Source organism: Primulina tabacum, chromosome 1, assembly GCF_025594145.1.
Source record: "Primulina tabacum isolate GXHZ01 chromosome 1, ASM2559414v2, whole genome shotgun sequence".
In the NCBI taxonomy this organism is placed as follows: domain Eukaryota; kingdom Viridiplantae; phylum Streptophyta; class Magnoliopsida; order Lamiales; family Gesneriaceae; genus Primulina; species Primulina tabacum.
In genome coordinates, this window is record NC_134550.1 from 55,531,751 (window position 1) to 55,557,600 (window position 25,850).

Here is a 25,850-nt window from a genome sequence, read left to right on the forward strand (position 1 = left end):
TTATATATATTATAACACAAAAATTTATGTACATTTCGATCGATATATGAATTACATTAATATCTATAATGAATGAATACGGATGAGAAAGCAAATACAGAAAATTCTATTATCTCCAAAAAAATTATGATCATATACATTGAAAAATATCATGAATATAAATAATTAAAATCAGATCAAAATATTATATTACAAAAAATTAAAATATTATTTTCATAACTGAAAAAATTAATAATCACAAATAAATAAAATAAAATAAAATAAAAATGTCCATAATGAGACTGCCACGATTCCCGTCAGTACGCATGCTATGTCATGACCATGTCACCTACACGATGACACCAGATTCACTGCTACCTCTATATCTGATTACAATTCCTCTCTTCTTTCTTCTGCTACTTCTTTTTCTCCTGAGAAACTATACAAAATATATACTGTGTTTTATTATATATATATATATCTGTACTGTACTTACGCCGGTGTTTAATTTCAACAAGAAACATACAAAAGATACATGCAGTGGGCATCTCAACATCAGAGGAAGCTAGCTAGGAAAAATAATAACGAAGAGAGAAAGAAACAAATGGGAGAGGTGATCATGTTCTTGCTATCCCTTTGTGTTTTTATTGGTTGTTATTGCTGAATATTTTTATCTGTGTTTGTTTTTGTGTTTGCTTAAATTTATGAAGGAAGGTAAGAAATCGAAGGAAGCGGAGAAGCCTGCGGATGAGGGAAAGAAACAGGTAGAATCTGCCAAGATTGAGGAGACGAAGGATGAGACGAAAGAGGGGAAGAAGTTCGAAGCATCCAAGGTGGAGCAGCCTCCTCCTCCTCCTACTCCGCTGCCGCAAGAAATTATATTGAAGGTTTACATGCATTGCGAGGGTTGTGCCACGAAAGTTCGAAGGTGTCTCAAAGGCTTTGAAGGTATAAGGATTCCATATTCTCGTCTTTTCTGGGATTTTTTTTGTTTCTGAAAAACAAATTGAAATCACCTCCTTTTACAAATAATTAGACATATTTTTTTGCCTGGTTAATAAATTTGCAGGAGTGGAGGATGTGAAAACAGAATGCAGGGCGAGTAAAGTTGTAGTGAAAGGTGAAAAAGCAGATCCACTCAAGGTATTGGAGAGGATCAAGAAGAAGAGCCGTCGCCAAGTGGATCTCATTTCACCAATTCCAAAGCCTCCGGAAGAGATCATGAAACCTCAAGAAAAGGAGGAGGTGATCAAATCTGAAGAGAAAAAAGAGGAGGTTCGATTCATTTCTCATTTCTTTCTAGCTTTCTGTTTGATTTAATTTGTTGGGAATTTATATTTATTCATGTATATTATATCAGTACTTTGTTTTTTGGGTATGTACAGCCTCCTAATGTGACTACGGTTGTGTTGGGAGTGTACATGCACTGTGAAGCTTGTGCTCAAGAAATCAAGAAACGCATTCAAAGAATGAAAGGTGGGGTGTTTTTATCCTCCATTTTGCTTAAAACAGGCAAAAAAGAAGTGGGATTCTTCAGTCTGTAATCAATCAATTGCTAACCTGTTTTTGCTAAGATTATTGTTTACTTTTCTTTGCCACTTTTCGCATCTGTTAAAAAGTAACAAGGGTTTGAATATTCTTAATTACCTGTAAGAATTAATATTTATATTCTTATATAATATTAAATCTTAAAAATAATACTCATGATCTTCTACACGTTGATTTTTAAGATTTGGACCTCAAGTGAAACATGACTAACTGGTTTTCTTCGACATGAAGAATTGCATTAATTAACAGAGTCGATGGTTTTATATTTAGGAGTGGAAAGTGCAGAGGCAGACCTTAAAAAATCACAAGTAACCGTGAGAGGTGTTTTCGAACCCGAAACTCTAGTCGAATACGTGCACAAGATGACCGGAAAACACGCCGCCGTCGTGGAAACGGAGGCGGAGAAGGAAGAGGAAGTAAAGGTTACTGAAGGCGGAGAACAAGAGAAGAAACCGGAGGAAGGAGAAAAGGATCAAGAAGCCAAGAAAAACAAGGAGAACGGCGGCGGCGGAGGAGAACCACCATCCAAAGCGGCGGCAGAGGTGGGCACTTGGGATTTGGAGATGAAAAAGAGCGAATCCTACTATCACTACAGTGGGCAGAGTCATGAGTTCGATCCTCAGAGATTCGTAGCAGAATGGCCTGCATACGAATATCCTCCACAGATGTTTAGTGACGAGAATCCAAATGCATGTAATGTCATGTAAATGTTGAGGAAGGCGAGGGTAAAACGGGGAATTCAGGTGTACGCTGGACGATTGTCGCATGAAACCCTCTCCCCGTTGACAAGCTGTCGTGTCTCGTCGATGAGGAATTTTGTGGGAGCTTTAACATGTAATATAATAACGTGATGTTAATTTAATTTGATATTATGGATGTATAAATTGTATTATTATCATGCATGTAATATAAATATTTTGGATATTTTATCATGATGTTTAGGGCTGAAATTATTTTTTAAATCCCGATCTGTTTCGAATTTCATCTCATTTTCGTTTCGAAAAAATCTTGACCCGAATTATCGGGATTTTTTATGTCTCGATTAATATCAAGAATAAAACATCTTCCCGATGGGATGTTCTTTTTTATACAAATATGAAAATACAGAATTTTCATATGTTAATCACAACTTTGATATGAAATTGGATTGGATGTGAACAAACATTTCGTGATGAATTTGTCTATTGTGCACAATATTTAGAGTTTTGTGTACATCAAATTTAATCATAAACATATATAATGGTCTTGTTATGCAGATATCTAAATTATCCAAATCAAGACAAACAGTATCAGATTTGAGCTTGGCTCGTTTAAGATTGATAGAAGCTTGAGCTCGACTTGAGCTTTTATCATCATGCTCGAGCTTGAATTGTCTTGAAATTACCAAACTCGCAAAAAGCTCGAATTCGGATCGTTAAAAGCTCGTTTATCATGTTAATCAAGCCGAGCTCGAGATTGATTTATTACTAGCTCGTTTATCATGTTTAACAAGTTTGACTTGAGCTCGGCTCATTTTCGAGCTCTTAAAACATACAATTGAGCTCGAGTTTGAGCTTGGTAAAAATTATATGTATCTATGAACTAATTTTAAATCACACATAAAAATGTAAATTTTATTAGTATTAATATTTTTATTTGTCAACTCGACAAATGAGTCAAGCTCAAGCTTATGAGCCATTTAAACAAGTCGAGCTCGAGCTCTTGAGCCTATTACCAAACATGTTTGCAAGCTCATGAGTCGAATTTTCTTAGACTTGAGCTTGGTTTGATTAAATTATTGAGCTCAAAATCGAGCTTGAGTTTGACTTAATATGATTAACAAAACTCAAACGAGCTTTTTATCGATCCGAGCTTCGAATAGCTCGCAAACAGTTTGATTCGTTTACGTCCTTATACATTTATATCATTCGGTTTCATTTTTCTTTGAAAATATAGGTTTCTAAATAGTTTTTTTTTTAATATATTTAAAAAACAATTATTTTTTAGTTTTCTGGACAAAACCTTGAGGCATTATCCATAACATACGTACAGTTGAATGTTTCTTTTTCTTTATAAATATGAGTTTCTAATTAGTATTTTTAAAAAATAAAATAAAAACATTTTTTTTAAAACATCTTCTCTCTATCCGATGGAAACCCGAAAATTCGGGTCTCGATATTTTTGGGTATGAGATCGATAGAAAAATAGCTCCCAAGTCTTATCGGACTAATCCCTAAATTTCACAATGAGATCTTCTTTCTCACGTATTTCTTGGGTGTGGATATTGTTTCTTACCCATTTCGTCACAAGATTTCAGTTTTAATCTGTTATCTTTTTTGAAAAAAATAATATTTTTTGTCATTTTCGTGTCGCTGTTGTAGCACTAATATAGCGTGGATATGGAGCTGACGAATATAATATCAGATCGACATTTTCGATAAAAAAAAATTGCTAGACTTGCCAAAACAACCGAAGACACGACTAAAATTCGAAAATTAGACGACCAAAATCACAAAATTACAAAAATTACATGACCAAACTGACTTTTATAAAGCCTACATACTAAATGGTCTTTGATCACTAGGCCTTCATTCATTCGCTCGCCGGCATGATGCTGCTCTATACACTGAGTCAAAAAATGCAGTGCTATACTTACATATACTAGAAAAGTACACGTGCGTTGCACGTGAGCAACGAAACTGGTGAAAATATATGAATGAAATTTTGATAATATTTAAATGAATTAAAATATGGCTAGTAGCATTTATCAATTAAAACAAATCAAACAAAATAAAAATAAAAATCATGAACATAGACGGTATATTAATCGGAAAATTTATCTTATCCACATGACACTTTTTTAATAAGCTTCTTGGTTGGTTTTGACAACTCAACAACTCTTTGTCATAGTTTTTATAATATGCGTATAACCATTTTGGTATACTCAACAATTATATGATCATCTTTAATACTTATTATCTTATTTAGAATCCTCATCTGAGATCTGACATGCTTGTAGTTTGCTTCTCTATCACGACATTTTTTCGGTTTTCTACATTGTTTTTATCCGGTAATCTTATATTTCGACTATTTGTTTTTTTTGTTGAATGATTTTTCAGTTTATGACAATCATCAACTGTAACTCCTAAGAAAAAATTCTTTTAGTCGTGATAGGTTTTTACTTGTAAGTAAAAGTATGTATAACATATATATCCTTCAACAACATAACCAATGAATGGTGTTATAATTTTTTCGAACATCGTGATATTTGTAATATCAATTTTATATATTCAGTATCAATATTATTAACATATAGCTATAAGGTTAATAAATTTTTAACAATTATTTCTCAATCATTGTGAGAAATAATACTTGAAAATCTATCAAATTACTATATATTAGAACTGTGTCCTCGTTTAATTTGACGCAATTCAAGAAAGTCATCTCGTAAGTCACTTTTTTAGAAGCTTTGGAACAATGATTGCGTTCATCATATCATGAAAATAATATAATTTCAATCTCATTTGTTGTGTCTAGAACATAATATTATATTATTCATTAAAAAAACAAATTTTCTTTTATCGAATTTACATTTTGTTTATAATATTTTATATCTTGTGAAACGATATACAAAATTAATTATTGCATTTTAAAAGTTTTGAGAAGAGACACGAATAATGTAATTAAGATATGCATATGAGATATCAAGATGATATTGGAGGAAATAAAGTGCAACTGGCTCAACGTCTCAATTTACTAAAAATTCACAAAATTGATCTATTGTGTCCACAAAACTTTAAAATTTTTCTTATACCATTATAAATAGAATGAGAATCGTGTACACTTTGTTTTTCATGTATTTCTTCTTCTGGATGAACAATTTTTTTCTTTTTGAAAAACGATTTTATTCTTTGAGAAATATTGACATTTTATATGACATCCATACAACATAATCAACACAAATGACATATAACAATAAAACATGTTAACGCTAGGGTAAAAAACTCATCTCATTGCAAGAACACTAAATGATCAAATGAAGCATATTATTTAGTAATATTTATTTAGCAGCATATATAAAAAATTGACCAAATAACTTAAAAACAGTGTTTGAAATCAGTTACATTCAAACATTTCTCTCAATCACGTATCTCAGTTGAAACAAAGAGTCTGAAAATATCTCTATTCTAAATGGGAGAAATAACTTTTATAAGAACTTAATATTTATTAATACTTTATTTTTATTTCATCCGTCTCATCTCCCTTTGGCATCCTATTATTATCTATCATTAATATGGTAGAGATTTTCATTGAATTTGACTGCAATGTATAAATTTAAGTAATTAAAATTAAATTAAAATAATAAATATTTTGATTGAGTTAAGTACACTATTAATGACCATTTTAAACTAACATAAAAAATGACTTAAATAACATCATGAATATGACGAATTGTAAAAAAAAAGGTAAAATAGTAAGCTCACAAATGAAAGTCATATATTTAATAGGTATTATTATTAATAGATAATATATTATTTAGGGATATTTTTTTAGCATCATATATCGAAATTGACTAAATGCTTAAATATTTGCATTGAAATCACTTACATACAAACATTTTCTATCAATCATATATCTATGTTGATATATAATAGTCTAAAAATATCTCTATTTTAAATGAGAAAAAGATGTTTTATATTATCTTAATATTTATTAATAATTTAATTTTTTTCAGTCTCACTCTTCTCCATTCGTATTCCCAATATTAACTTAATATTCGGAATATTAACAATTTTTTAATTTATAACATTGTTATAGTAATTTTCTATGAATTTGATGTCAATGTTTAAATAACTAATGTAGAAAATAATTTAATATTTAAATATGTATCATGTAAACTAAATGAAATTCAAATAGTAATATTATATGTAACAACATGTAAACTAAATGAAATTCAAAAGTAAAATCAAATTAATAATTATCTTGATAGAATTAAGTACACTATTAATGTTCATATTAAATTAACTTAGAAAATGACTTAAAAAACCTCATGAACATAAGAAATTGTAAAATAAATGAAAGGGTAAAATAGTAAGCTCACAATAATGAAATTCAAAAGTAAAATCAAATTAATAATTATCTTGATGGAATTAAATACATTATTAATGTTCATATTAAATTAACTTAGAAAATGACCTAAAGAACCTCATGAACATAAAAAATTGTAAAATAAATGAAAGGGTAAAATAGTAAGCTCACAATTCAAACTCATATATTTATAATAGTATTAGATTAGATTAGATTAGATATATGTGAGTGTGTGTTTCTTGAATTTTAAATTTTTATATGTTGGATGAAATTTTATTGAATGTGTAGTGATGGCAACAGAAAGAGATGGTGAGCAATGGCTTGCGTATCGTACCATATATTCTTTTCTTACACTCATGGAGATGTTGCTGCATGCAGGCCGGCCGCCTGTCTTACAATTGGAAATAAATAATACACTTGGATATCATGTGATTCATGTTCAGATATATGCATATTAAACAGCAAAATTTTTACCTTAAAAGTCGAATGTCCATGTAATGGTAGTTCTTTATTCAGATAATATAATTAACTACGATAGCAAAGGGATTTAAGAACTTCGAAAAGGGTTTTTGAAAATCAGAATTTTTTAAGCTGACATGAAACTAACGCTGGTACCATGGTTGGTTTTACTTTACCTCAGTTTAGTGGAGCTTCTTTCATATATAGCAAATTGGTGAGGGAAAAGTTGATCAACAGATATGGAGCCACATACTTCAAGGAATCTCCCAACGGAAAGGCCAAGGACAAATTTGGCGATTTCGTTGATGGTAACAAGGTGTACTCCATCTTCAGAAAAATAACAGCATCCATTCCAAATTAATGCGATTGGGAACATGAAATCATGCAATAGAAACAAAACAAGAATATGAATCTAATCAATTCACGTTGCCTACCAAAGCCATTTTTCCAACTCCTGTCAAGTATGCACAAGAATTACTAAATGGCGAGTTATATTATTATTATCATTTGTTTTTTTGACAAAATATAATGTATGGTTATGTTGTGTATAAAAATATATGAAGGTTGAAAAGAAGAATTTCACGTGTGAGAATTGAGATGGGCTAAGTGCTAACCACTGTCACGAACAAGAATCAATAGTGCAATAACAATGAAGCTGAGTAGCTATAAAAATTTATAAGGTGGCGGAGTCTGGTGAAGGGGGAAATCGAAAATATAAACGAGATCTTACATCAATTATTAAATTATCACCGCAGAGGCTAATAGTAACTCCTCTTCAAGGAGTTTACAACAATGTGATTGGGTTGAAGTGCAATTTCAAGCACGTTGGGACCGTGGAGGTGAAGTGAAACACAAGTATGGAATAACATTATGTCTACGGGAGCTCCTACAACCTCCAAATCTCTGAAATGCTGGGGAGCCTACGTCAACCACGTTCATGGACGATGTTCTTTATGATGTCTTGGTTCCTGGACGATGTTTGCGATATCTTGGTTCAACAGCAGTTTTCTCAAATCCTTAGCAATGAGTCCTGCGAGAGAAGCACCACTAGGAAAATTCGGACTCAGATTCTGCACATTCTCCCCAAGATTCTGATGGAGTAGTTGGATTCTCAGTGCCCAGCATAAAATAAGAAAAATAAATAAATAATAATGATCTTAAGTTGATGATGCAAACATGTCTTTCATTTAGAAAGTACTCTAAGAATTAGGCATGATTTTTAGTGGGGTATGATGCGCAACTCACTCAAACTTCATGGATATTTAAAGGTCGAACTTGTTCCATCAGTCCTTGTCTTCACAGATAACAAAAGGTTGAACAAGTTCCATCAGTCCTTGTCTTCATCGGTAACAATATCCAAATCTTTCAAGATATCATCGCGAAAGATAGTTGACTCAGTCGACACTCCGGCCTATAACAGATCCCAAGTTCCAACCCCATCACCAGAGTCTACGCTTTTACAAGAATCAAGTTTCTGATATCACCGGTTTTTTGTTGGAACGATTACAACTAGGACTAATATTCATGTTTATTGCTTTCAAGGACGTATATCAACAAGATTCAAATGGCAATCTTTAAGTGGAGTAGAATTGGAAGATTTTATCCTTTTAAGAAGTAAACTGGCATCGGATGCTGAACAACCTTGAGTCATTTCAAGAGCAACTGGGACAGGAGAAGTTTTACTCATCTCTACAACCATTGTCCCCTGAAAAGGAGAAAAGAGAGAATCTAAAGTAAGTCAAAGTTCAGGTGCAAAATATTGTAAAGCATTAATATTCTTCCACTAGGATTGAAGAATGAGTCAACCCACATACATCCTTCATTTGAAAATCTTTGATAGACATTAATTGTACAATACACTCATAACAAAAAACTAAGTAATTGATCCAATTTTACCATCAGAGGGCATATCCATCTACCTTTTGAGGTAGCAAGCGGAGTCCACGAGTAAAACCATTTTCACAGTTTTCATGGTTGAGTTTGACCAGATTCAACACCACAATGAAGGGCACGCAGCATTGATTATTATTAGATGTAGTATCAAATGTTTAAAACCCAACAGATGTAACTTACAGAATTTTTAAAATGAAGAGGTTCTTTAATAATATCATCTAAAGTCGGATTTACTCCAGTATTTAGAGACTAGTATGTTTCGATCCGAAATCAACACGTAGTTAAAAGCTGATAGAATATGGGATCATTATACCTCAAAGTTAACTAGGAATATCTGGAACTGCTTCATTGTTTCCTTCATATCTTTGACCTGCCTGGCATCTGAAGAAGCCAGAGCGCTTGAAACCTCTCGAGGTGAGAACCCTATTCCGCTTTGTACAACCTAGAGGAGAAACTGGTTATTCTACATCGAATGTCAGGGAAAAATAATCCATTCAAACACTACACTGGTATTAATATAGCCAGATTCAATAATTTCCACCTACATCATGATCAACGAGGACCTCAGAGATCAGGCTACCATCATCAACATAAACTCGAAGTTCATATGTGGTCCTTTTTTTGTATTGAAATCCCTTCACACCAGTCAGAAAGCACTGATAAAAAAAATAATTACGTGTAAATCAAACAGAAAGAGTAAACAGACGAGACAGAAAGGGTTAAACATAATATAACAAATACTAGTTGCCAAAACAAAGCTCCGGACAGCTAGAATCAACAGCAACAAGTTATCAGTTTATACAGCAATTCAAGGCTATCAATTGCGTGAGGGAGGCAAATTCTAAACTGCTAAGTCAATATAGGGTAATAAATACTGTTTAATCTGTGATCGGTTGTATGACACGACTTAAAATACCAACATATGCAATATTAACAGAGCAGAAGGCCCAAAACTTTATCCATCGCACATATCTGTCTTAAATAGATATTCATTTACCAATCAACTCAAATGCCATGTTCTAACTTTTAGGTAACAAAAAACCAATGGTATATAATCATACCACAAATGCAACACCAAGAAGTATTTAGATTCAGAGAAAATGATATGCTAACTACCCCAATTCAGCAGAGAACTGTACCGGAATATGGATATCAAAAAAATGAACAGTGTATTAATCTATTACACCTTTATTTTTCCTCGAACGACGGAAGCGTTGTTGTTGTCCTCAATCGATGTCCATTTGGCGGATAAACTAGCCAAGTAAGTGAAGGGAATTTCATTCTCTCCGGAAAATATAAAAGGATGCATCACATTATCGGCCACAGATATTTCTTCAACATCCATGTATACTGAGGACGATGGATTAGGCTTAGCATTATCGGGAACTGTAACATCTTCCCCGTGCGTGTAATCAAGATGGCCGCCTAATGAAATCAAGGGAGAGAATAAAACTAAACAGATTATTAAATTACAGTGATAGAGAACTGGCAACAGTATACACATCCACATCATACATACCATGCCCAGTAGACTCTATGGGCTTTGTGCCTTCCATCATGTGTCCATAAATGTGTCCTCGAAACTCTTCTTGCCGTCCGGTTGATGATGTGTTATGATCAGAAACATTTGTAAACTCTGAAACTACATCATCTTCTCTAAACACAGCATCAACAGGAACACGAAAAGAAGTTCCTGTGAAGCATAATTAAAAGTAAATCAGGGGAAACTACCGTAGTACCAGGAGAAAAACTTATGATTACACTACTTTACGATTCTTATGAATTGGAGTACCTTGCCCAGCATCCATTAAAGGTGTACCAGCAGTTCTATCAACATTTCGTGGAGTAGCACAATATACTTGTGGCTGTACAGGAAAAGATGAATTACAAGCACCATTATTTGTACTCAATGGAGCGACACGATCATGCATAGGTCTGACATTAGGAGGAGGGGTGATAAACTCAGTTTCTGCAAGACAATAAATGAAAATTTTGTTAGCTGACAAATACTGGTAGAACACTATTCTACAAATTTAGAATCATCTTCGATAGACATACCTTTCCCAGCAGTCTGTGATGGCATTCTTGTAGGTAAGTCATTAGGGCGCACAACATTAACACGCTCCGGAGCCCAAGGTGCAGATAATGTGTGAGACTCAGGATTATTTCCAGTCCCTGGGTCTGCATACGCTTGTCTGTGCCTGTTAGCAGCAGGGATGCCAGATGAATTTTCTGCAGAGTATGATAGCGTAAAACTCAGAACGACAAAACCAAGAACAATGAAAACCACATATTCTGCTTCTACACATGCTTGGAGCCATTCTAAACATGTTAGGATCCTAGAGCCCTGCTACAAGAGTATATACCTTGTCCACTTCCTGGTAAAGTTATGGTATTTTCCCTGATGCTTTGATCTGCATGCCCTGGAACAGAAGTATTATGTAGTGGCCAGGCCGCAAGAGTCGCTCTAGTTGCCAGTGGAGGAACCACACCTGTCCTAGTTCTGAAGGTGACAGTGCATTGACAACTCATCGAAAATATCAAAGACAATTGCATCTTGTATAAACTTTCGAATCAGTGAAAGTAAGAAGACGATACAGTTTAAAAGGAAAAAAGAAGATTTTAAGTCAATGACTGCTACGAGCATCATATGGATCTCCTAATAAACAATCTAAACAGATGTAACTAATTCCTCGGTATGATACAACTGCCCTCTTAAAACACCATAAACAACCTAAATTTAAATTCCAGGTTTTTCTACCAATCTAAATCATATGAAAGGTGGTTGAGAACTTGAGATAAATATCTGATGCCGAGAAGGTCACTGACGTTAGCATTGATTATGCTAGATTCAAGTCATACTCCCTAATCTTAACTGGAAAGGAAATTCAAATTACTCCAACTCAGATATTTTTCTCATTGCCAACCCTCCAGTACAGACATTGGTACACTTCCTGCCAAGCTGTCTGTCCTACCATATCATTGCATTCTTGAGTTTTATGCTAATAAATCCGTACTAGAACATACAGCAACTGAAGAACACAGTTGAAAAAACCTCTCTTCTTTTTTTATTCCTTTTTTAATTGATTTCTTTGGTTTTATAGATAAAAGAATGGCAAACCTCCATCCACCTAAGAACAGTGAGAATCAAATGAATATTTGAAAGAATATAGAAAAAAAACTACAGGCCAATTACACACCTCTTCCCCCTTGGTGGCTTATTTATTTCATTAACAAGCCTCTGCCGTGCAACAGCCAATTCATCAACAGAGCCTCCTAAAACTTCCAGAACTTCAGGGACCAACATTAACAGCCCATGTCTTACGTTAACATTCAAAAGAACTATCTGCATATAATTTGCCAAAATTTCAGTGAGATCCATATTTATTCAGCAGCCGCCACCTCCAATTTGGCTAAAAAAAAAAAGGTAAACAGTAAGTAACAGAATGGAAACCTTAAGTCCTGCAGGGGACATAACTTCAAGATCTTTGATGGGCCTATATTCCATGCCAAACACACGCTGGACGCCATCCGTCATAGACAACTTGAGACACCTCTTGATGCCTGGTCCAGCATTCTGGTACCTTCCACGAAGAGGGCAGCTGATATTCACAATCTCGTCCACCTATAGAATTCTCAACTCACAGACAATTAGCTCTAAGCATATAGTTGGTTTAGATATGCAGCATGCACAAATCCATAAATCTTTTATAACTTCTATATCCACCATTGTGTTTGGGTCTGGAGACAATATTGGTTTCCAGCAAAAATGCATGCAGGTTGGCCAAAGGTTACTGTTCCAACAAAAAAATGCAGGTGATATCAAAGGTTATTGTCAGTTCTTACACTATGCTGCCACAGTCATGCTGTAAAATATGCCCTCACATGAGCTTAGTTTTAAAAAAATTGTAAATTAGAAAGAGTTATGATGTTTACAGTGAATAAAACAAAAATAGGACCACGGAGCAATTTCATTCCAGTATACTGATCACCAAAATTCTCACTAAAATATCAACTTTGCAGATGTTGAACCACATTTTCATCAAAAACAAGTGGGATCCGTGGCATTCTTCAAACATGTCCCCGTTCAATAGCAGTTTAATGTTATAACATAATTACTCCCCAGCAACTACATAGAATATGCATCAGTTCTAACATAAATAAGTTCATTATAGCGATATCTACCTGCAAGACAAAAGGCCCCTTAAGATCAACCAAATTCAAGGTATGCACGTTCGAGGGAAGCACCCCAGCACCGCAGTAATTCATGTCCGAGCACAAGAACTTCCCAAAGCAAAGCTTCGCCTTTGATGAATCATCCATCGCCTGGAACCCAGGCACTGATGACTGTAGCGAGATCAAGCAAGAATCCAACCACTCTCTCTTCAATCTCAGCCCTAGTCTTTCTAAAACCCCATTAACCGGAGAATCTGAAACCCTGAAAGAACTACTAGTATCACTCTGATTATTGCCGTTTGTCGAGCTGTAAGTGGAACGGTTGTTGGAATTGTTGTTAATATCACATTCTTCGTCGTCAGAGATGTCAAGATGGATGGGTTCAGAGGAGAAACGAACATTTGTATTACCGCCGTTGGTGGTGGAATTGTTAGTGTCTGGGGTACGGTTCGAGGAATTGATATTAACGGTTTGGAAATCTGTCTCGATGTCATCTATGATGATATCTTCTTGCTCTCCTTGGTAAGATGGAGACCTCGGGAGTGGCGGCGAGGGCAGAGGCGGTTCTTCTTCATCGGAAGAGCAGACCACACGGAAACGCCTCCTGCTCATTCCGGCTAAATATGTTTCCCGCCCGTTCTGTTTCGGAAACTAGTGAGATTTATTAATGCGACGTGCTAAATAAAGTAATAAAGATTGTGATTTTATTATTATTTAAAATAAAAATTGTTTGGTAAATTAATTTATTTTAACTTCATAATCAAGGAAAGTATTATTTACTTGTATTTTTATTATCATATTTCATCTCAATTCATGCGTTTCTTATTTTTATCTCGTCTTGCTTTATGCTATGATTTCAATTTTTTTTATCTGAGTATTTTTTTCTCGTATTTTTAATAATTCATCTAATATTTTTTAAAAAACTAAAAAAACTTAATTTCATTTACGGAAAAAAAATCTTAATTTCAAACCACGTAACGCATATAAATAAACATTAATATCTTATAAAAGAGATTTATTTGACGATTTTAAAGGATATTTGTAATTTTAAGAGTAGCCAATAAGAATGGAGTTTTGAAATTTTGGAGGAAAAAAAACAATTTTTAACAAAGTTAAAAGAACACAAGTTGAAGTTGTTCAAGAATCGATTATAACAAATCTCTCCATTTTAAAAATTAGAAATATATTTTTAAAAATAACACAGCTTAAATCATTTGCACCTATTGGGTTGGTTTCAAGATAAATCCCAAATTTTAGATGTGTTGTTATACAATCTTTTGCTTGTAATCTCAAATGTTGCATGAAATGCCACCATCCATTACTCTGCTTCCTGTGCAAGAACACATATTTCGACTATTCCAATGGCCAGTATCTATCAAGAAATTCTCCCATCTAATATTTGGGTGGGTCAAACTCTTCTGCTAATAATTTCTTTAAACAAAATACAAGGGAAAAATTCGTGGTCGGTATCCTTCTATCAAATCCAACGTCCCCTGTGTATTTGGGGTTGTGTAGTCTACATGTTCAAGAGCTCGATGGATATGTAGGAGGGTAGTGCCTTCTGCAAGGGTCGAATTCGCGAATATAAGGCTGGCTCCTAAATTTTCAGGTTTCCAGTCGAGAGAGCGCAGAATATGACACAGCAATGACAAAATTTGAACCATGGGATCTTGTTCACCAAAGACCAAATTTAGAGATTACTGAAACAAATTTCAACATCAGAACAAACTTTACACCAACAGCCACAAAGAAAAGAGGCCCCTAAATCTAGGATTGAATCTCATTTCCACCAAGAATTCATTTTGAATATTCTTGCCATTTGCTGTTCACTGATTACTTCTTTTCTCCCTTCATTTTTTCCAGCCTACCTCTATGCAAATTCAAGCTTTACATTTGCACATATAATAGCTAATAATAATGGGCTGCAGCATTTCGAAAATTGACACCAGTGGCGTCACCACATTACCAGTCAAGCTCCGCCCAGTCTTCCTCCGTCGGCTGGAGGAGATCAAAAACCGTAGGCATTCACAGCCCCTAAAGGATTCCACCCCTTCGAAGAAAGAACTGCTTTTGCATGATATAGACGAAGAAGATAATGTTTCCCATTTTTCATCATTCGAATATGACACGTCGAAAAATGTGCAATTACCAACCAAAGATGGCACCGATCCATCAAAAAACGAGTCATCACCCACCAGAAACAGCGCAAATTCGGTTGGGAGATTTGAGAGTTCGAAGGGAAAAGATCCAACAAAGCCTGCCGGAAAAGCTTCAAAGGAAAGCGAAGCTGCAAAATGTGACGGTAATAAATGCAACACAAAAGATGAGACGCTTGCTGAATTTAGCCCGAAAATGAAGGCCACAAATGAACCCAAAAAGCCGGAAACTAAGGGTGATAAGACCAAGATTGAGGGCAATATTGCAAACATTCTGACGGATGAACATGGTGGTGAAGATGATAGAGGACATGATAAGGAGAGAATGATTAGCCATCGGGATGACAACGTCTTTCCTGGCTCACCGAGCTTTCGAATATACTTCACAGATGGTATGGATGATGACCAGATAGACAATACTAGTACGCAACTACAAAGGCCAAGCTAATAAGCCTAAACTTTAATTTACTGTTCCACTTTCAAAACATCATGTTCTAATTTCATTTTCTACATATTTAGGTGCATGCTATGTAGAAAACTAAAACACGTACCATTCATTTGTATACATGAAAAAAATACGTGTTATACATGGAACAAACATTTGAAATAATCAAGCTCAATAAGCACATCGGAATCATTAATTAACTAATCTTATTTTGCTCGCCTGCAGGAAAGAATGATGCCTTGACGGACGCAGGTTTGAGTGATGATAAAGCATCATTAAAGGTAACCTAGTTATTCTGAAAAACTGAACTTGAAAGACCAAATATTTAATACTTTTTTTGTGGTGATAACTTCGCAAGTTTTGAGTGGTGTAGTTTTGACAGGAGCCAAAGTTTTCACGATTACTAAGATTTAAGTTGCATCGTAAAACTTTATGTGTAGCAAACTAAAATTTGAAAACCCGTCGGGCAACTACTTGTATTCGCCTTCTCAAGTCTGTCTACTAGCTTTAGGTTTCTAGCTAGTGTTGGGGGTATCGTAGAATGTAAAAACTATTATTATTACAGCTGCAATGGATGGAAACTTGGAAACTTTTAACTGGAAAAAAACTAGAAAGAAGAGGGATCGACCATAAAACTGTACAAGGTCTATAAATCCATTGAATTAGAATCAGCAACATACTTTCTGGTGTTCCTAGCCACCTACTAATTTCAAGTTGATTTGACAGTATATTTCCCAGAACAATCAAACAACTCTTACAAGCATTAGTTCTTTAAGCTTCGAATTTTGTATGCTATTTTATTTTCCTTGATATATTTGATTTTTTGAAAACTAAATGGAAAACGATTGCATCCCAAGTAAAAGCGGAGTCAGCAGACAAAAAGCACTATTCAAACAAAAAAATCTTAAAAAATAATGTAATGATTTTTAAATATAAGTTATCATCCAAAATATATTAAGTCTGTCAGCTCAACAAATTTCTTACCTCTCCCCCCTAAAATTTTATGCCAATGAAATGTAATACACATAGCCACATAATTTATTGTATGTCGTATTTCAGGAGTTACCCGTGAAGAAGGAAGCGAAGAGAGGAAGAAAAATCCAGAGCTTTAGAAAGGTGTTGCCGAAGGGAGGGCAATCAACGGTCATGAATCTGTTGAATGTGACGTCTTGCTACAATTCATCACAATCAGCCCGTGATCATGCCCATCTTCTCACTGCCAAAACAGTTTGATTTGTGATACATATGACCGAGAAATAAAAAAGGTAAAATAAATTAATCGTCACATTTTTGCTACGATTTTTAACGTATAGCAGCGATTTGTAGCAGAAAAGATAAAATGAACATATGTACCTGATATTGGGAAGAGTATTAGACCATAATTGCAAAACTATTCAATGATATCATGTCTCACTTTGTAGCCAAATGATTAAACCATATATATTTAACTCTCTCTTGTACGCTTTGTTTATCAAGAAACAATAATTGAAAGAGAAACTTTCCCTTGTAATGTCCCCACTCGTAATACATACCAGTGGTCCCTAAAGGGTTAGAAACCGAGGAATCGGACAATCATCCATAAAACGAAATTCACCTTTTCAACTTTATAATTAATATGATGATGATAAAAAAAGAGCAGCATATGTTTGGTATATGCATGTATAGTAGAACATTATATCGACTATTCTCTACATTTTCATGACAATGGGAGGAATAGTTAATATGCATCGGCGCACACAATTGAGCAGGTCTGATTCAGAATTTCTTTTTACACAAAACATTTCAAATGGCAAATGAACAAGAAAGAATAATATCTCTTTCACAATCAACTTTGTAGAGTCATTCATGGACATAATCGTTTGTCAGATCGATGAAAGTGTGATGTCACATACCTGTAATGTTAAAAAATTGGCATCATGATTATTACAACTGTGGCAGAGACCATTTTCCAGATTTAAAATCCTTGTAGAAGCTGGATCTTTTACAAACAACAAAAAATACTGCAGCCAACACAAGGAATAGTGAAAAACACAATATTTCAATTCACATGGATATTGTAATACAAAATGTGACGTGAACTGGACTTTACCAGGAATTCCAGGGATAATGAAATTGGGACCTTTCAAAATTTCAAGAAGTGTTTTTCTTTCATCCACGCGGACCCATTTTGGGCCATTTCCTAAAAAACATAATGTTAATATTATTCAGAAAATCCATCGTCATCAAAGCACTACTTGATATTTAGTTGTACTCTTCACTCGGCTCTTGAACATACACATTTCAGATAATTCTTAGATGCAAAAGGAAAGGGGTAAGCTATTTACAACACATATCACCACCACACCACAATCACCAATATTGGTAAGGTTTGAAGCAGAATCAAGCTTCTTGCCTCGTGAGAATTTGGTCAAGCACGTCCGACAATAATATTTTGTTTCCTTAATGGTTTAATTTTTAAAATCTTTTCAAGCATTCCCTTGCATAGGAGTAACAAGGTGACACCTCCCATCCCACAACCACTTTCGAGTACAAATCCTTCCACATTTTAAGTTCTCATTAAAACTCCATATAAGTCTTCAAGATGCTTCTCATTATTGATGGAGGAACTCCATTATGTTACTATATATTGTAGAAACCAATAAAAAAGCTGCAAAGATATCCCCTATTGACTCATGATTTGTGCATCATGTTAAGATTTATTACAAATAGATCTGAATATTCACATCTAAAGAACATTATTCAAGATTCCTGTAATAATACCATGGATTTAGTTTATCGAGGTAGTCCGTCAAATGAGAGTAAAAATACCATTCGCAGCTGAAGTATGATTTACAACTGAAGTTTCCTCAGTGCCTAAATTTTCCAGATGAGTGGCAGCTGTCCCTTCTAAGAGATAACAGAGTATTTCTTTCTTGGATAAGCAAACTCCAGAACAAGCCTGTTGCAAAAAAGAGTTGATGGAATTAATATGTTGGAAGACTGCAACGGAAGCTTGTCATGAGCCAGATATATTATCATTATTTTATGACCGACTCTCGGACACATTATGCTTCCGGTCAGAGACAAAGATATACTTGTAACTAGAAAATCCCACCAGTTTAGAAAACTGGTTAAAAGATAGAGTCAAACAATAATTGTGGAGAGATTTTCAAGAAAGCCAATTGTTCGAACACTAGAGGCCAATCATAATTCTTCTTATTTCTCAAGTCAACAGCAAATAATGTTTAGAAAATAGACCAGCCACAGTCAGTACTAGCTCACCTCATAATACAATTCAAGAGAATCACGAGTGTATTCATTTCCTGTATCCCAGGGCAAACGTGGACTACTTTCTGAGAACATGTTAGCAAGCTAAGGACCACAAGAGTTTTTTCACATGGAATTCCAAACATAACAGTCACTAACATGTAAGAAACACAGATTAAAAGATTTCTACATTCAAGTCAGAAAACTTATCATGTGGAGAAAATGAAATGCCAGGATATCATGTCGAGATGAACTGAAAACCTGTCAGTCTCACAAAAATCCTCAACAATGTCACTGGACATAACGTCAGGATAGAGAAGAATAACCGGCCAGTGCAGCAAACTGCTTTTGTCTAACATTGGTTTCTTGATTCCAGTGAGTTCTTGATATATTGCCCTTCCCATTTTCAGTTGCCTATCTTCCAAGGAGGAGACAAGGCTCTGTAAAGGAATCAATGAGGAGATCACGAGCATGCAGATATCCAAGCACGCAAGAGTCAAAACATCGTAAACCTCAAACCTCAGCTGTTGCCACGACTTTAGAAATGCCTGCTTCACGGGATTTTTGTTCTGATTTCTTTATATTGATTTGCTTCAACAGCTTCTTTAATTCTTCGTTAGCAGGTGATTGCTGGAGACCCTTTTCACAATACACCTTTGCCTCATCCAACAAATTTAGAAATGATGATGCTTTGGCTGCCCGATAAAGTGCCTAAATAACATAACAAATTTAGAAACCAATCGAATAATAATACTCCATTAAATGAACATATAGGTACAACCTTAACATTTGTAGGACCTAATTTACTAGCTTCCTCTGCATCCTGAAGAGCACGTCGGTAATTTCCTAGGAGCAGATTGACATGAGCCCGATTGGAATAAAGAATGGAGTGTTCTGAATCACCCAAGGCCTTCTGATTAATGGCCCTCGTGTAGCAATTAATAGCATCTGAATAATGCTTCTTCCCCGTTTTTACATACTCGTTACCCTTGTCCTGGGAAGGCACGCAAAACAAAAATAATCATTCTCCTCAATCGCTCCACCTTCCTTGAGTTCATGTGTTCTAGTCTATCTGATTGAGCAGAAATGATACACAATCTTACGAGACATGGATATTTCACGATGATCACAGCACTCATATTCCTCGGATGGAAAGACTTCCGACCTTTGAGCTTAATGTTTTAAAAAAAAATACACCTTTCGCCCACCAAAAAATGATTAAGCGCCGACTCACCTAAATCTAACTAGGGCCTGGTTAATACACAACATACCAAAAAGTATTCTTTTTCTGGTTTCTCTCTCTCTTTCCACACAGGAAACACTTCTCTTGGTCAAAGATTTAACTTTACAAACTTGAATTTCCATCCAACGAAAAGCATCCCATAGTAGACAGAAATATGCGTATACAAATCGTATTAAACGATTTTAAACGTACAAATCCCAGAGAATGGAACATCTATCTATCCATGAATTGGAAGCTAGCCAGAAAAAAACAAACCAATAACTGTAAAAGGAAAAAAAAAACAAGCAGAATAATTACGAAAACATGATGCCATAAGCGTAACCTTAAGTTCAATAGCAGCAGACTCTTTGAGAGCAGATATGGCTTCAAGATCGAATATTTCATCATTGGTTTTAGGTTCTGAATCGGTCTCCATTAGCAGAGCCATGCTGCAACCTGTTGTGAGAACTTGGAATTCAATCAAGAAAACTCAGGCAGATGTTGCTGGGTACCATAGCAGCTACTGTGCTGCGGGGCCGGCAGCATTGCCAGAGTTGCAGTGATTGTTTTGAATTCGGCCCGTTCGGGCTTTTTGCTATTTACTGGGTTTCATGCCCGACAAGTATGGACACTCGGGATCCATGGTGGAGAGGATATCCGGACTGTTTCTCTTTACAATTAATATAGAACTTTTAATTGATTTTAGAAAACTTAATTAAATTACAATTATTACCTTATTGTATTATTATTTTCTGAATTTATTTTTTTGTTTTTCCCCAAACAATATTTGTTTAAAAATTTTATCTTTCACACATATTGTTAAGCTTTTTTTTTCCTTTTTGAGTTGGGGGAAGAGATTGTTATAAACTCAAGACTGCGTCTCAAATTTGAGATTTTTGTGTCAGATGAGCTACAAGTTAATATTTGATATAAAAGTTAACGATTCAAAAATCTTAAAATTCATAAAATTATTACCATAGATTGAAAAATCACCAGTCAGTTAAGTTAGCATATATTTTATTTTACTTGTATTTTTTAAAAAAACACTTGCATTTGACTGAATCAGAAATGATTACATCAGAAATGACACAAGACAAAGGAAAAACTCAGTCTTTCAAACCAACCGTTCGGTCCAGCGCATGACAAAAACAAAAGAACACAACGGAATATCCAAAGCCATGTATACTTGCATCTGAATTTTGTAAATTTTCATGGGCCGAAAGTGAGAAGTATTGGGCTAAAATGCCCATTTATAACCCAATAAGCACCAGCAAAGCCCACTATCCATCCCCAATCCTATAGGATACTGGTCTCCGATCTCCATCCGCAGCGTCTCGCATTCTCTCTCAACTTGCCGAAGACATCAGCTATTGAACCAGATCAATGGCGAAAACCCTTGTTTTGCCGATCGTTTTCGTGTTGACTCTACTTTCCATTTGTTTTACCTTCTCGGAATCGGCGGCGGCGGCTCCATTTATTGTTGCCCACAAGAGAGTTTCTCAGAAAAAGCTTAATCAGAACATGGAACGTGTTTCCGTCTCCATCGATATTTACAACAGTGGATCCGAGTATGCTCTCTTGGATTTATTGAATATTTTTATCATCTGTTTAATGATCCGTGTTAGAGATAGGAGGGGACCCGCTAAATAAAGTTTGAATTTTGCATTGTTTCTGTAAACCCTTCAAATCCTCGGTTGCAAAAGAGGCGGAAATGTTTTCAATTGATTGCATGTAGATGAAAGTAGTCGCTGATTGCATGTGGATGAAAAACAATCGCTGCTTGCACACATATTTAATTTTAAATATTGAAAACTAAATAGAAAATTTCAAATGTATGGAGGTTTTTAGTCTTTGAGAGTTTAATTAGTGTCGAGGATTTGGGGAAATTGTGTGAAATGATCGTGTGCCATTTATTTGCGATCACTGTATGCATTTTTTTATTGGGAGACATTTGTTGTATCCATTATCAAACTCTATTGCACGTGTGATGTGTATTTGCTTTGGTAGTCGGTAGCTTTGTTGTTCTTTGATACTGTTCAAGTGAATTTAATTACTCAGCACTTAACAGAGAGCCAGGAACTGGGATTTGTGCGACTTATGTTAGATTTTTAGCATTTGTTTTTTTTTTCTAAATTGACATGGCTTTTGTTCAAATTTATTATACTTTAATTGTGTTAATCTTTGAATGAATTTATTCCGGGCATTCTTTGCAACCAAATCATGTCTTTTGGCTCTTGTCTGTACACTCAATGCTGACAAATATGATCGTCTTGTGTCAAACATCACAGAATCGTTTCAGTGTTTTCTATGTGGGAGATGTGGATCAGTGGTCGTGCCTTAACATAAAAGAGCAACCATGTGCAACAATTTATTTCACAATGTTTTCTTGCCTCAACCCTAATCTCAGGCATTATGCAAGGATACTTTCTCGGTCTCTCTTAGTTAGAAGTTTTGTTCAGTCCTTAACCTAAATGGTCAACTGCTGAACTTTTTATGAGCTGAATAGATTTGTTTTTTGAAGTTGAAAAGTAATGTTTTCTTAATATATTGCAGCACAGCTTATGATGTAACCCTCACTGATGATAGTTGGGCTCAAGAGGTTTTTGACATTGTGACTGGAAACACTTCGAAATCTTGGGAAAGACTTGATACGTGAGATTTTCAAATTTTTCATAGAGATTTTTTGCTTTTTCATCCTTTGTTTCTTTATATTTTACTTATATGTGGACCATTTGCATTTGGTTGTAGTGGTGCCCTTGTGTCACATTCATTTGAGTTGCTGTCGAGTGTGAAAACTGTTTACTATGGCGCGCCTGCTTTGATCACTTATAGAATTCCCATGAAGTCTAAGCTACAGGTTTGCCCTTTTCAAATGCTGAATTACCAGAACAAGTTGCAGTACCGATGCTAATATCTGGTTATTTTCAGGAAGCTTACTCAACCCCTATTATGCCGCTGAAAATTCTTTCAGAAGCAGCATCAGAGACAAAAATTAATCTTGTAAGTTTGTTTTACTTATATTGCGGACATAAAAGCAACTTTTGTGTCTTGATATTTTTATAACACTTATTTATATTTGCTTCCGCCATCCTTACTGACATACTTCTTTCTTTTGTCTTGTATCTTCAATGTGATGGATTGATCTCATTATGGCTTTCAGGCAAAGGTACTAAATCTTCCCTTTTCGTTGAACATCCTTCGATATTAGGGTGTTGTTAGTGAGATCTGTATTTTGGATAAAGGGCTTCATGTATATTCCTCGTATTCGTACATTGTGCTAGTTCCTTTAATTTTGAACTGTGGATTGAGGATTGGATTTGAGAGTTTTGTTAACCATTATTTCTTGGTGAAGCTTTCTTACCTTTTTAGTATTACATGTGTTGATATTTCTGAGTTTTTTCCTTCGCATCCCCTATGGTTTGTCCTCCACCATTTTTCTGCTCTTGAATGAAATCTTTCACCATGCAGAGGTTACTGGCAAACTATGGTTCACATGTTTCTGTGGTTCTCGTTGTCTTCCTTTTTGTGAGCCTCATGGTTTCGAAGCCAAATGCCGCCAAAGGAAGCAAGAAAAAACGTTGAAACTTAGAGAGATTACGTTCTGATTTGCTTCTCCGGACAACTTCATTCATAACAATGCGGCGTTGTAGCTTTTAGACTTGGGATACACAATCAAGAGAATGAAGATTAACATCGTTTTGATTCCAAGTATTAATTTAATGGCTTTAGATTGTTTTTGTTTAAGATGCTTGGGTAATTGTTTCGGATTATTCTCTGTTTTGTCCGTTTCTTCGTGACTAACTGAAGGAAAACACACTCAGGAGTGATCCAACTGGTTATGTGCCGAGTTTACGTGGTTGACGTGTTTCTTGTTTATGTAGTTAAATGCTATTTTTGACTAATAGGTAAATGTCATTCATCTAAATAATTACTGGAGATTACATAAATTTCCATATATTGTGCGGCCTGTTAAAAATTATTCATGCATGCTTCAATTGTATCCCTATGCCATTGAAGTTTTATTAGTAAAGTAGCTGTTATGTGAAGTAACCACGGTGATGATAAGAATTGATCTACATAGAGATTAGAAAGCCATCCATGGCCATGGACATAATTAATAAGAGTAGGTCTCTTGTCAGATGATATTATGGATCTTTATTCGTGAGACGGTTAATCAGTTTATATTTATAATAAAAAAAATATTTGACATAAAAAATAATATTTTTTCATAGATGATTCGAATAAAATAGTCGTCTACTAAAATTGATTCCCTGTCTCACTGGGTTATTTGTGATTAGCAAGGGCCTCTTGTAAGTGAACCCAATGTGTGAACAAGCCCAAATGCGTAGACTAAAAGAAAGCAAGTTTTACTGCCAAGAATTGAAGTAGACCATCAAGCCAAAATACATTTGAAATTTTAATCAATGAATTTGAAATGCATCCATAAATATTTGATCCAAATACGAATTAATGAGAGTATTGGATGCTCTATTTGTTCTACCCATTTAGGAGATATATAATATATAATATATAATATAACACATTAGCACCAATAAATAAGGGTTTGTTGTACAAGTATTTTAGAAATATTTTTAGTATTTTATAAGCGAAAAAAATTAAAGTATGTTTTTTGGATAAAAATTTATGACACGTTTTTTAAAAATATTTTTTAAAAAAGGGTTATCTAAATATAGTTTATAAAAATCAATTGAGATGTGTTTTTTGATGATTTTAGAATAAAAAAACACTGGTTAAACGAGAATTAGATGTTTATATTAAATAGTTGTTCAAACATAACCATAATTTATTTTAACCATAATTTTTTTTAACGGTTGTCAAAACACATTTTCAACTCGAAAAACATTGTTATCAAATAGTTATCCAAACTAATATTTATTCTTCAAACAACTTTTAAAGCATTTTATATATATAAAAAAAAAATTTGTTAAAAATACTTTTATAAAAATGTTGTATATATGTTTGTCCAATCGGAACCTTCAACTCTTCTTCAAAGCATTCACTAATTAGGAGTTATACATATTAATTTGGAACATAACACACAGCTATTATATATTGAGCTTGAGCCTCACCCACCCGCCCCCTCCTCAACTTTAATTATTATTATTATTATTATTATTATTATTATTATTATTATTATTCTTGCAAAATGCCTCCAAATTAAAATTAAAATGCCTCCAACTTTGACTCGATTTATAAAAGAAATGTGTTTTTAATTATAAATAATGTTTTTATTCATATATTGATTTAACTTATCAGGCATCATTCTTCTTGTAATTATCTTTGTGGTGCCCATCCTTAAATACGACCTTGTCGGACATGGGAATCTAGTGCTGGCGTTAGTTCCTATATATTTGAATCACGCGTGTTTAAATGAACGATGCATATCCAAGGAAAGATACATATATTGATTGAAAAGATCACACACACACAATATACATAAAATACAAAAATTGGTATGAGACGATCTCACGGATCGAATTTTGTGAGAGAGATCTCTTATTTGGGTCCTCTATGAAAAAGTATTATTTTTTATGCTAAAAGTATTATTTTTTATTGTGAATATCGGTAGGATTGACCTGTCTCACAGATAAAGATTCGTGAGACCGTCTCACAAGAGACCTGCTAAATACAAATATAC

The 25,850-nt window shown here is 34.4% G+C and overlaps 5 protein-coding genes across 8 annotated transcripts; 3 read left to right on the forward strand and 2 right to left on the reverse strand.

The window, feature by feature from the left end:
* Positions 1–350: 350 nt before the first annotated feature.
* LOC142551638 (heavy metal-associated isoprenylated plant protein 7-like) lies at positions 351–2,464 on the forward strand. Of its 2 annotated transcripts, none has more exons than XM_075660982.1 (5): positions 351–592; positions 690–927; positions 1,049–1,254; positions 1,365–1,455; positions 1,777–2,464. In XM_075660982.1, the coding sequence occupies exons 1-5, from the start codon at positions 515–517 to the stop codon at positions 2,232–2,234; spliced, it is 1,071 nt and encodes a 356-aa protein (XP_075517097.1). In that variant the 5' UTR covers positions 351–514; the 3' UTR covers positions 2,235–2,464. The 2 variants fall into 2 exon arrangements, with proteins under 2 accessions (XP_075517097.1, XP_075517105.1); XM_075660990.1 differs by having other exon boundaries at positions 354–592; positions 1,798–2,461.
* Positions 2,465–7,692: 5,228 nt separating this feature from the next.
* LOC142551649 (recQ-mediated genome instability protein 1) lies at positions 7,693–13,846 on the reverse strand. 2 transcript variants are annotated; one of them, XR_012821603.1, is made up of 12 exons: positions 13,132–13,846; positions 12,401–12,571; positions 12,147–12,292; positions 11,313–11,449; positions 11,005–11,178; positions 10,739–10,915; positions 10,466–10,639; positions 10,133–10,371; positions 9,492–9,602; positions 9,260–9,388; positions 8,299–8,758; positions 7,693–8,144 (listed from the first exon to the last, which is right to left on the reverse strand). XR_012821603.1 is itself a non-coding variant. In XM_075661001.1 (11 exons), the coding sequence occupies exons 1-11, from the start codon at positions 13,732–13,734 to the stop codon at positions 8,591–8,593; spliced, it is 2,229 nt and encodes a 742-aa protein (XP_075517116.1). In that variant the 5' UTR covers positions 13,735–13,846; the 3' UTR covers positions 7,693–8,590. The 2 variants fall into 2 exon arrangements, 1 of the variants encoding a protein (XP_075517116.1); XM_075661001.1 differs by having other exon boundaries at positions 7,693–8,758.
* Positions 13,847–14,319: 473 nt separating this feature from the next.
* Positions 14,320–17,609, forward strand: LOC142551667 (uncharacterized). Of its 2 annotated transcripts, none has more exons than XM_075661030.1 (3): positions 14,320–15,700; positions 15,949–16,004; positions 16,783–17,609. In XM_075661030.1, exons 1-3 carry the CDS (start codon positions 15,040–15,042, stop codon positions 16,954–16,956), a joined length of 891 nt encoding a protein of 296 aa, XP_075517145.1. In that variant the 5' UTR covers positions 14,320–15,039; the 3' UTR covers positions 16,957–17,609. The 2 variants fall into 2 exon arrangements, with proteins under 2 accessions (XP_075517145.1, XP_075517153.1); XM_075661038.1 differs by having other exon boundaries at positions 14,326–15,670.
* Positions 16,628–20,847, reverse strand: LOC142551659 (uncharacterized). Its single transcript, XM_075661018.1, has 9 exons — positions 20,535–20,847; positions 19,751–19,963; positions 19,489–19,680; positions 19,207–19,409; positions 18,985–19,063; positions 18,532–18,661; positions 17,813–17,902; positions 17,616–17,723; positions 16,628–16,939 (listed from the first exon to the last, which is right to left on the reverse strand). Exons 1-8 carry the CDS (start codon positions 20,637–20,639, stop codon positions 17,647–17,649), a joined length of 1,089 nt encoding a protein of 362 aa, XP_075517133.1. The 5' UTR covers positions 20,640–20,847; the 3' UTR covers positions 16,628–16,939; positions 17,616–17,646.
* A 627-nt stretch (positions 20,848–21,474) lies between these two features.
* Positions 21,475–24,047, forward strand: LOC142551680 (uncharacterized). Its single transcript, XM_075661050.1, has 5 exons — positions 21,475–21,759; positions 22,745–22,843; positions 22,940–23,048; positions 23,120–23,199; positions 23,662–24,047. Exons 1-5 carry the CDS (start codon positions 21,575–21,577, stop codon positions 23,771–23,773), a joined length of 585 nt encoding a protein of 194 aa, XP_075517165.1. The 5' UTR covers positions 21,475–21,574; the 3' UTR covers positions 23,774–24,047.
* Positions 24,048–25,850: the final 1,803 nt, after the last annotated feature.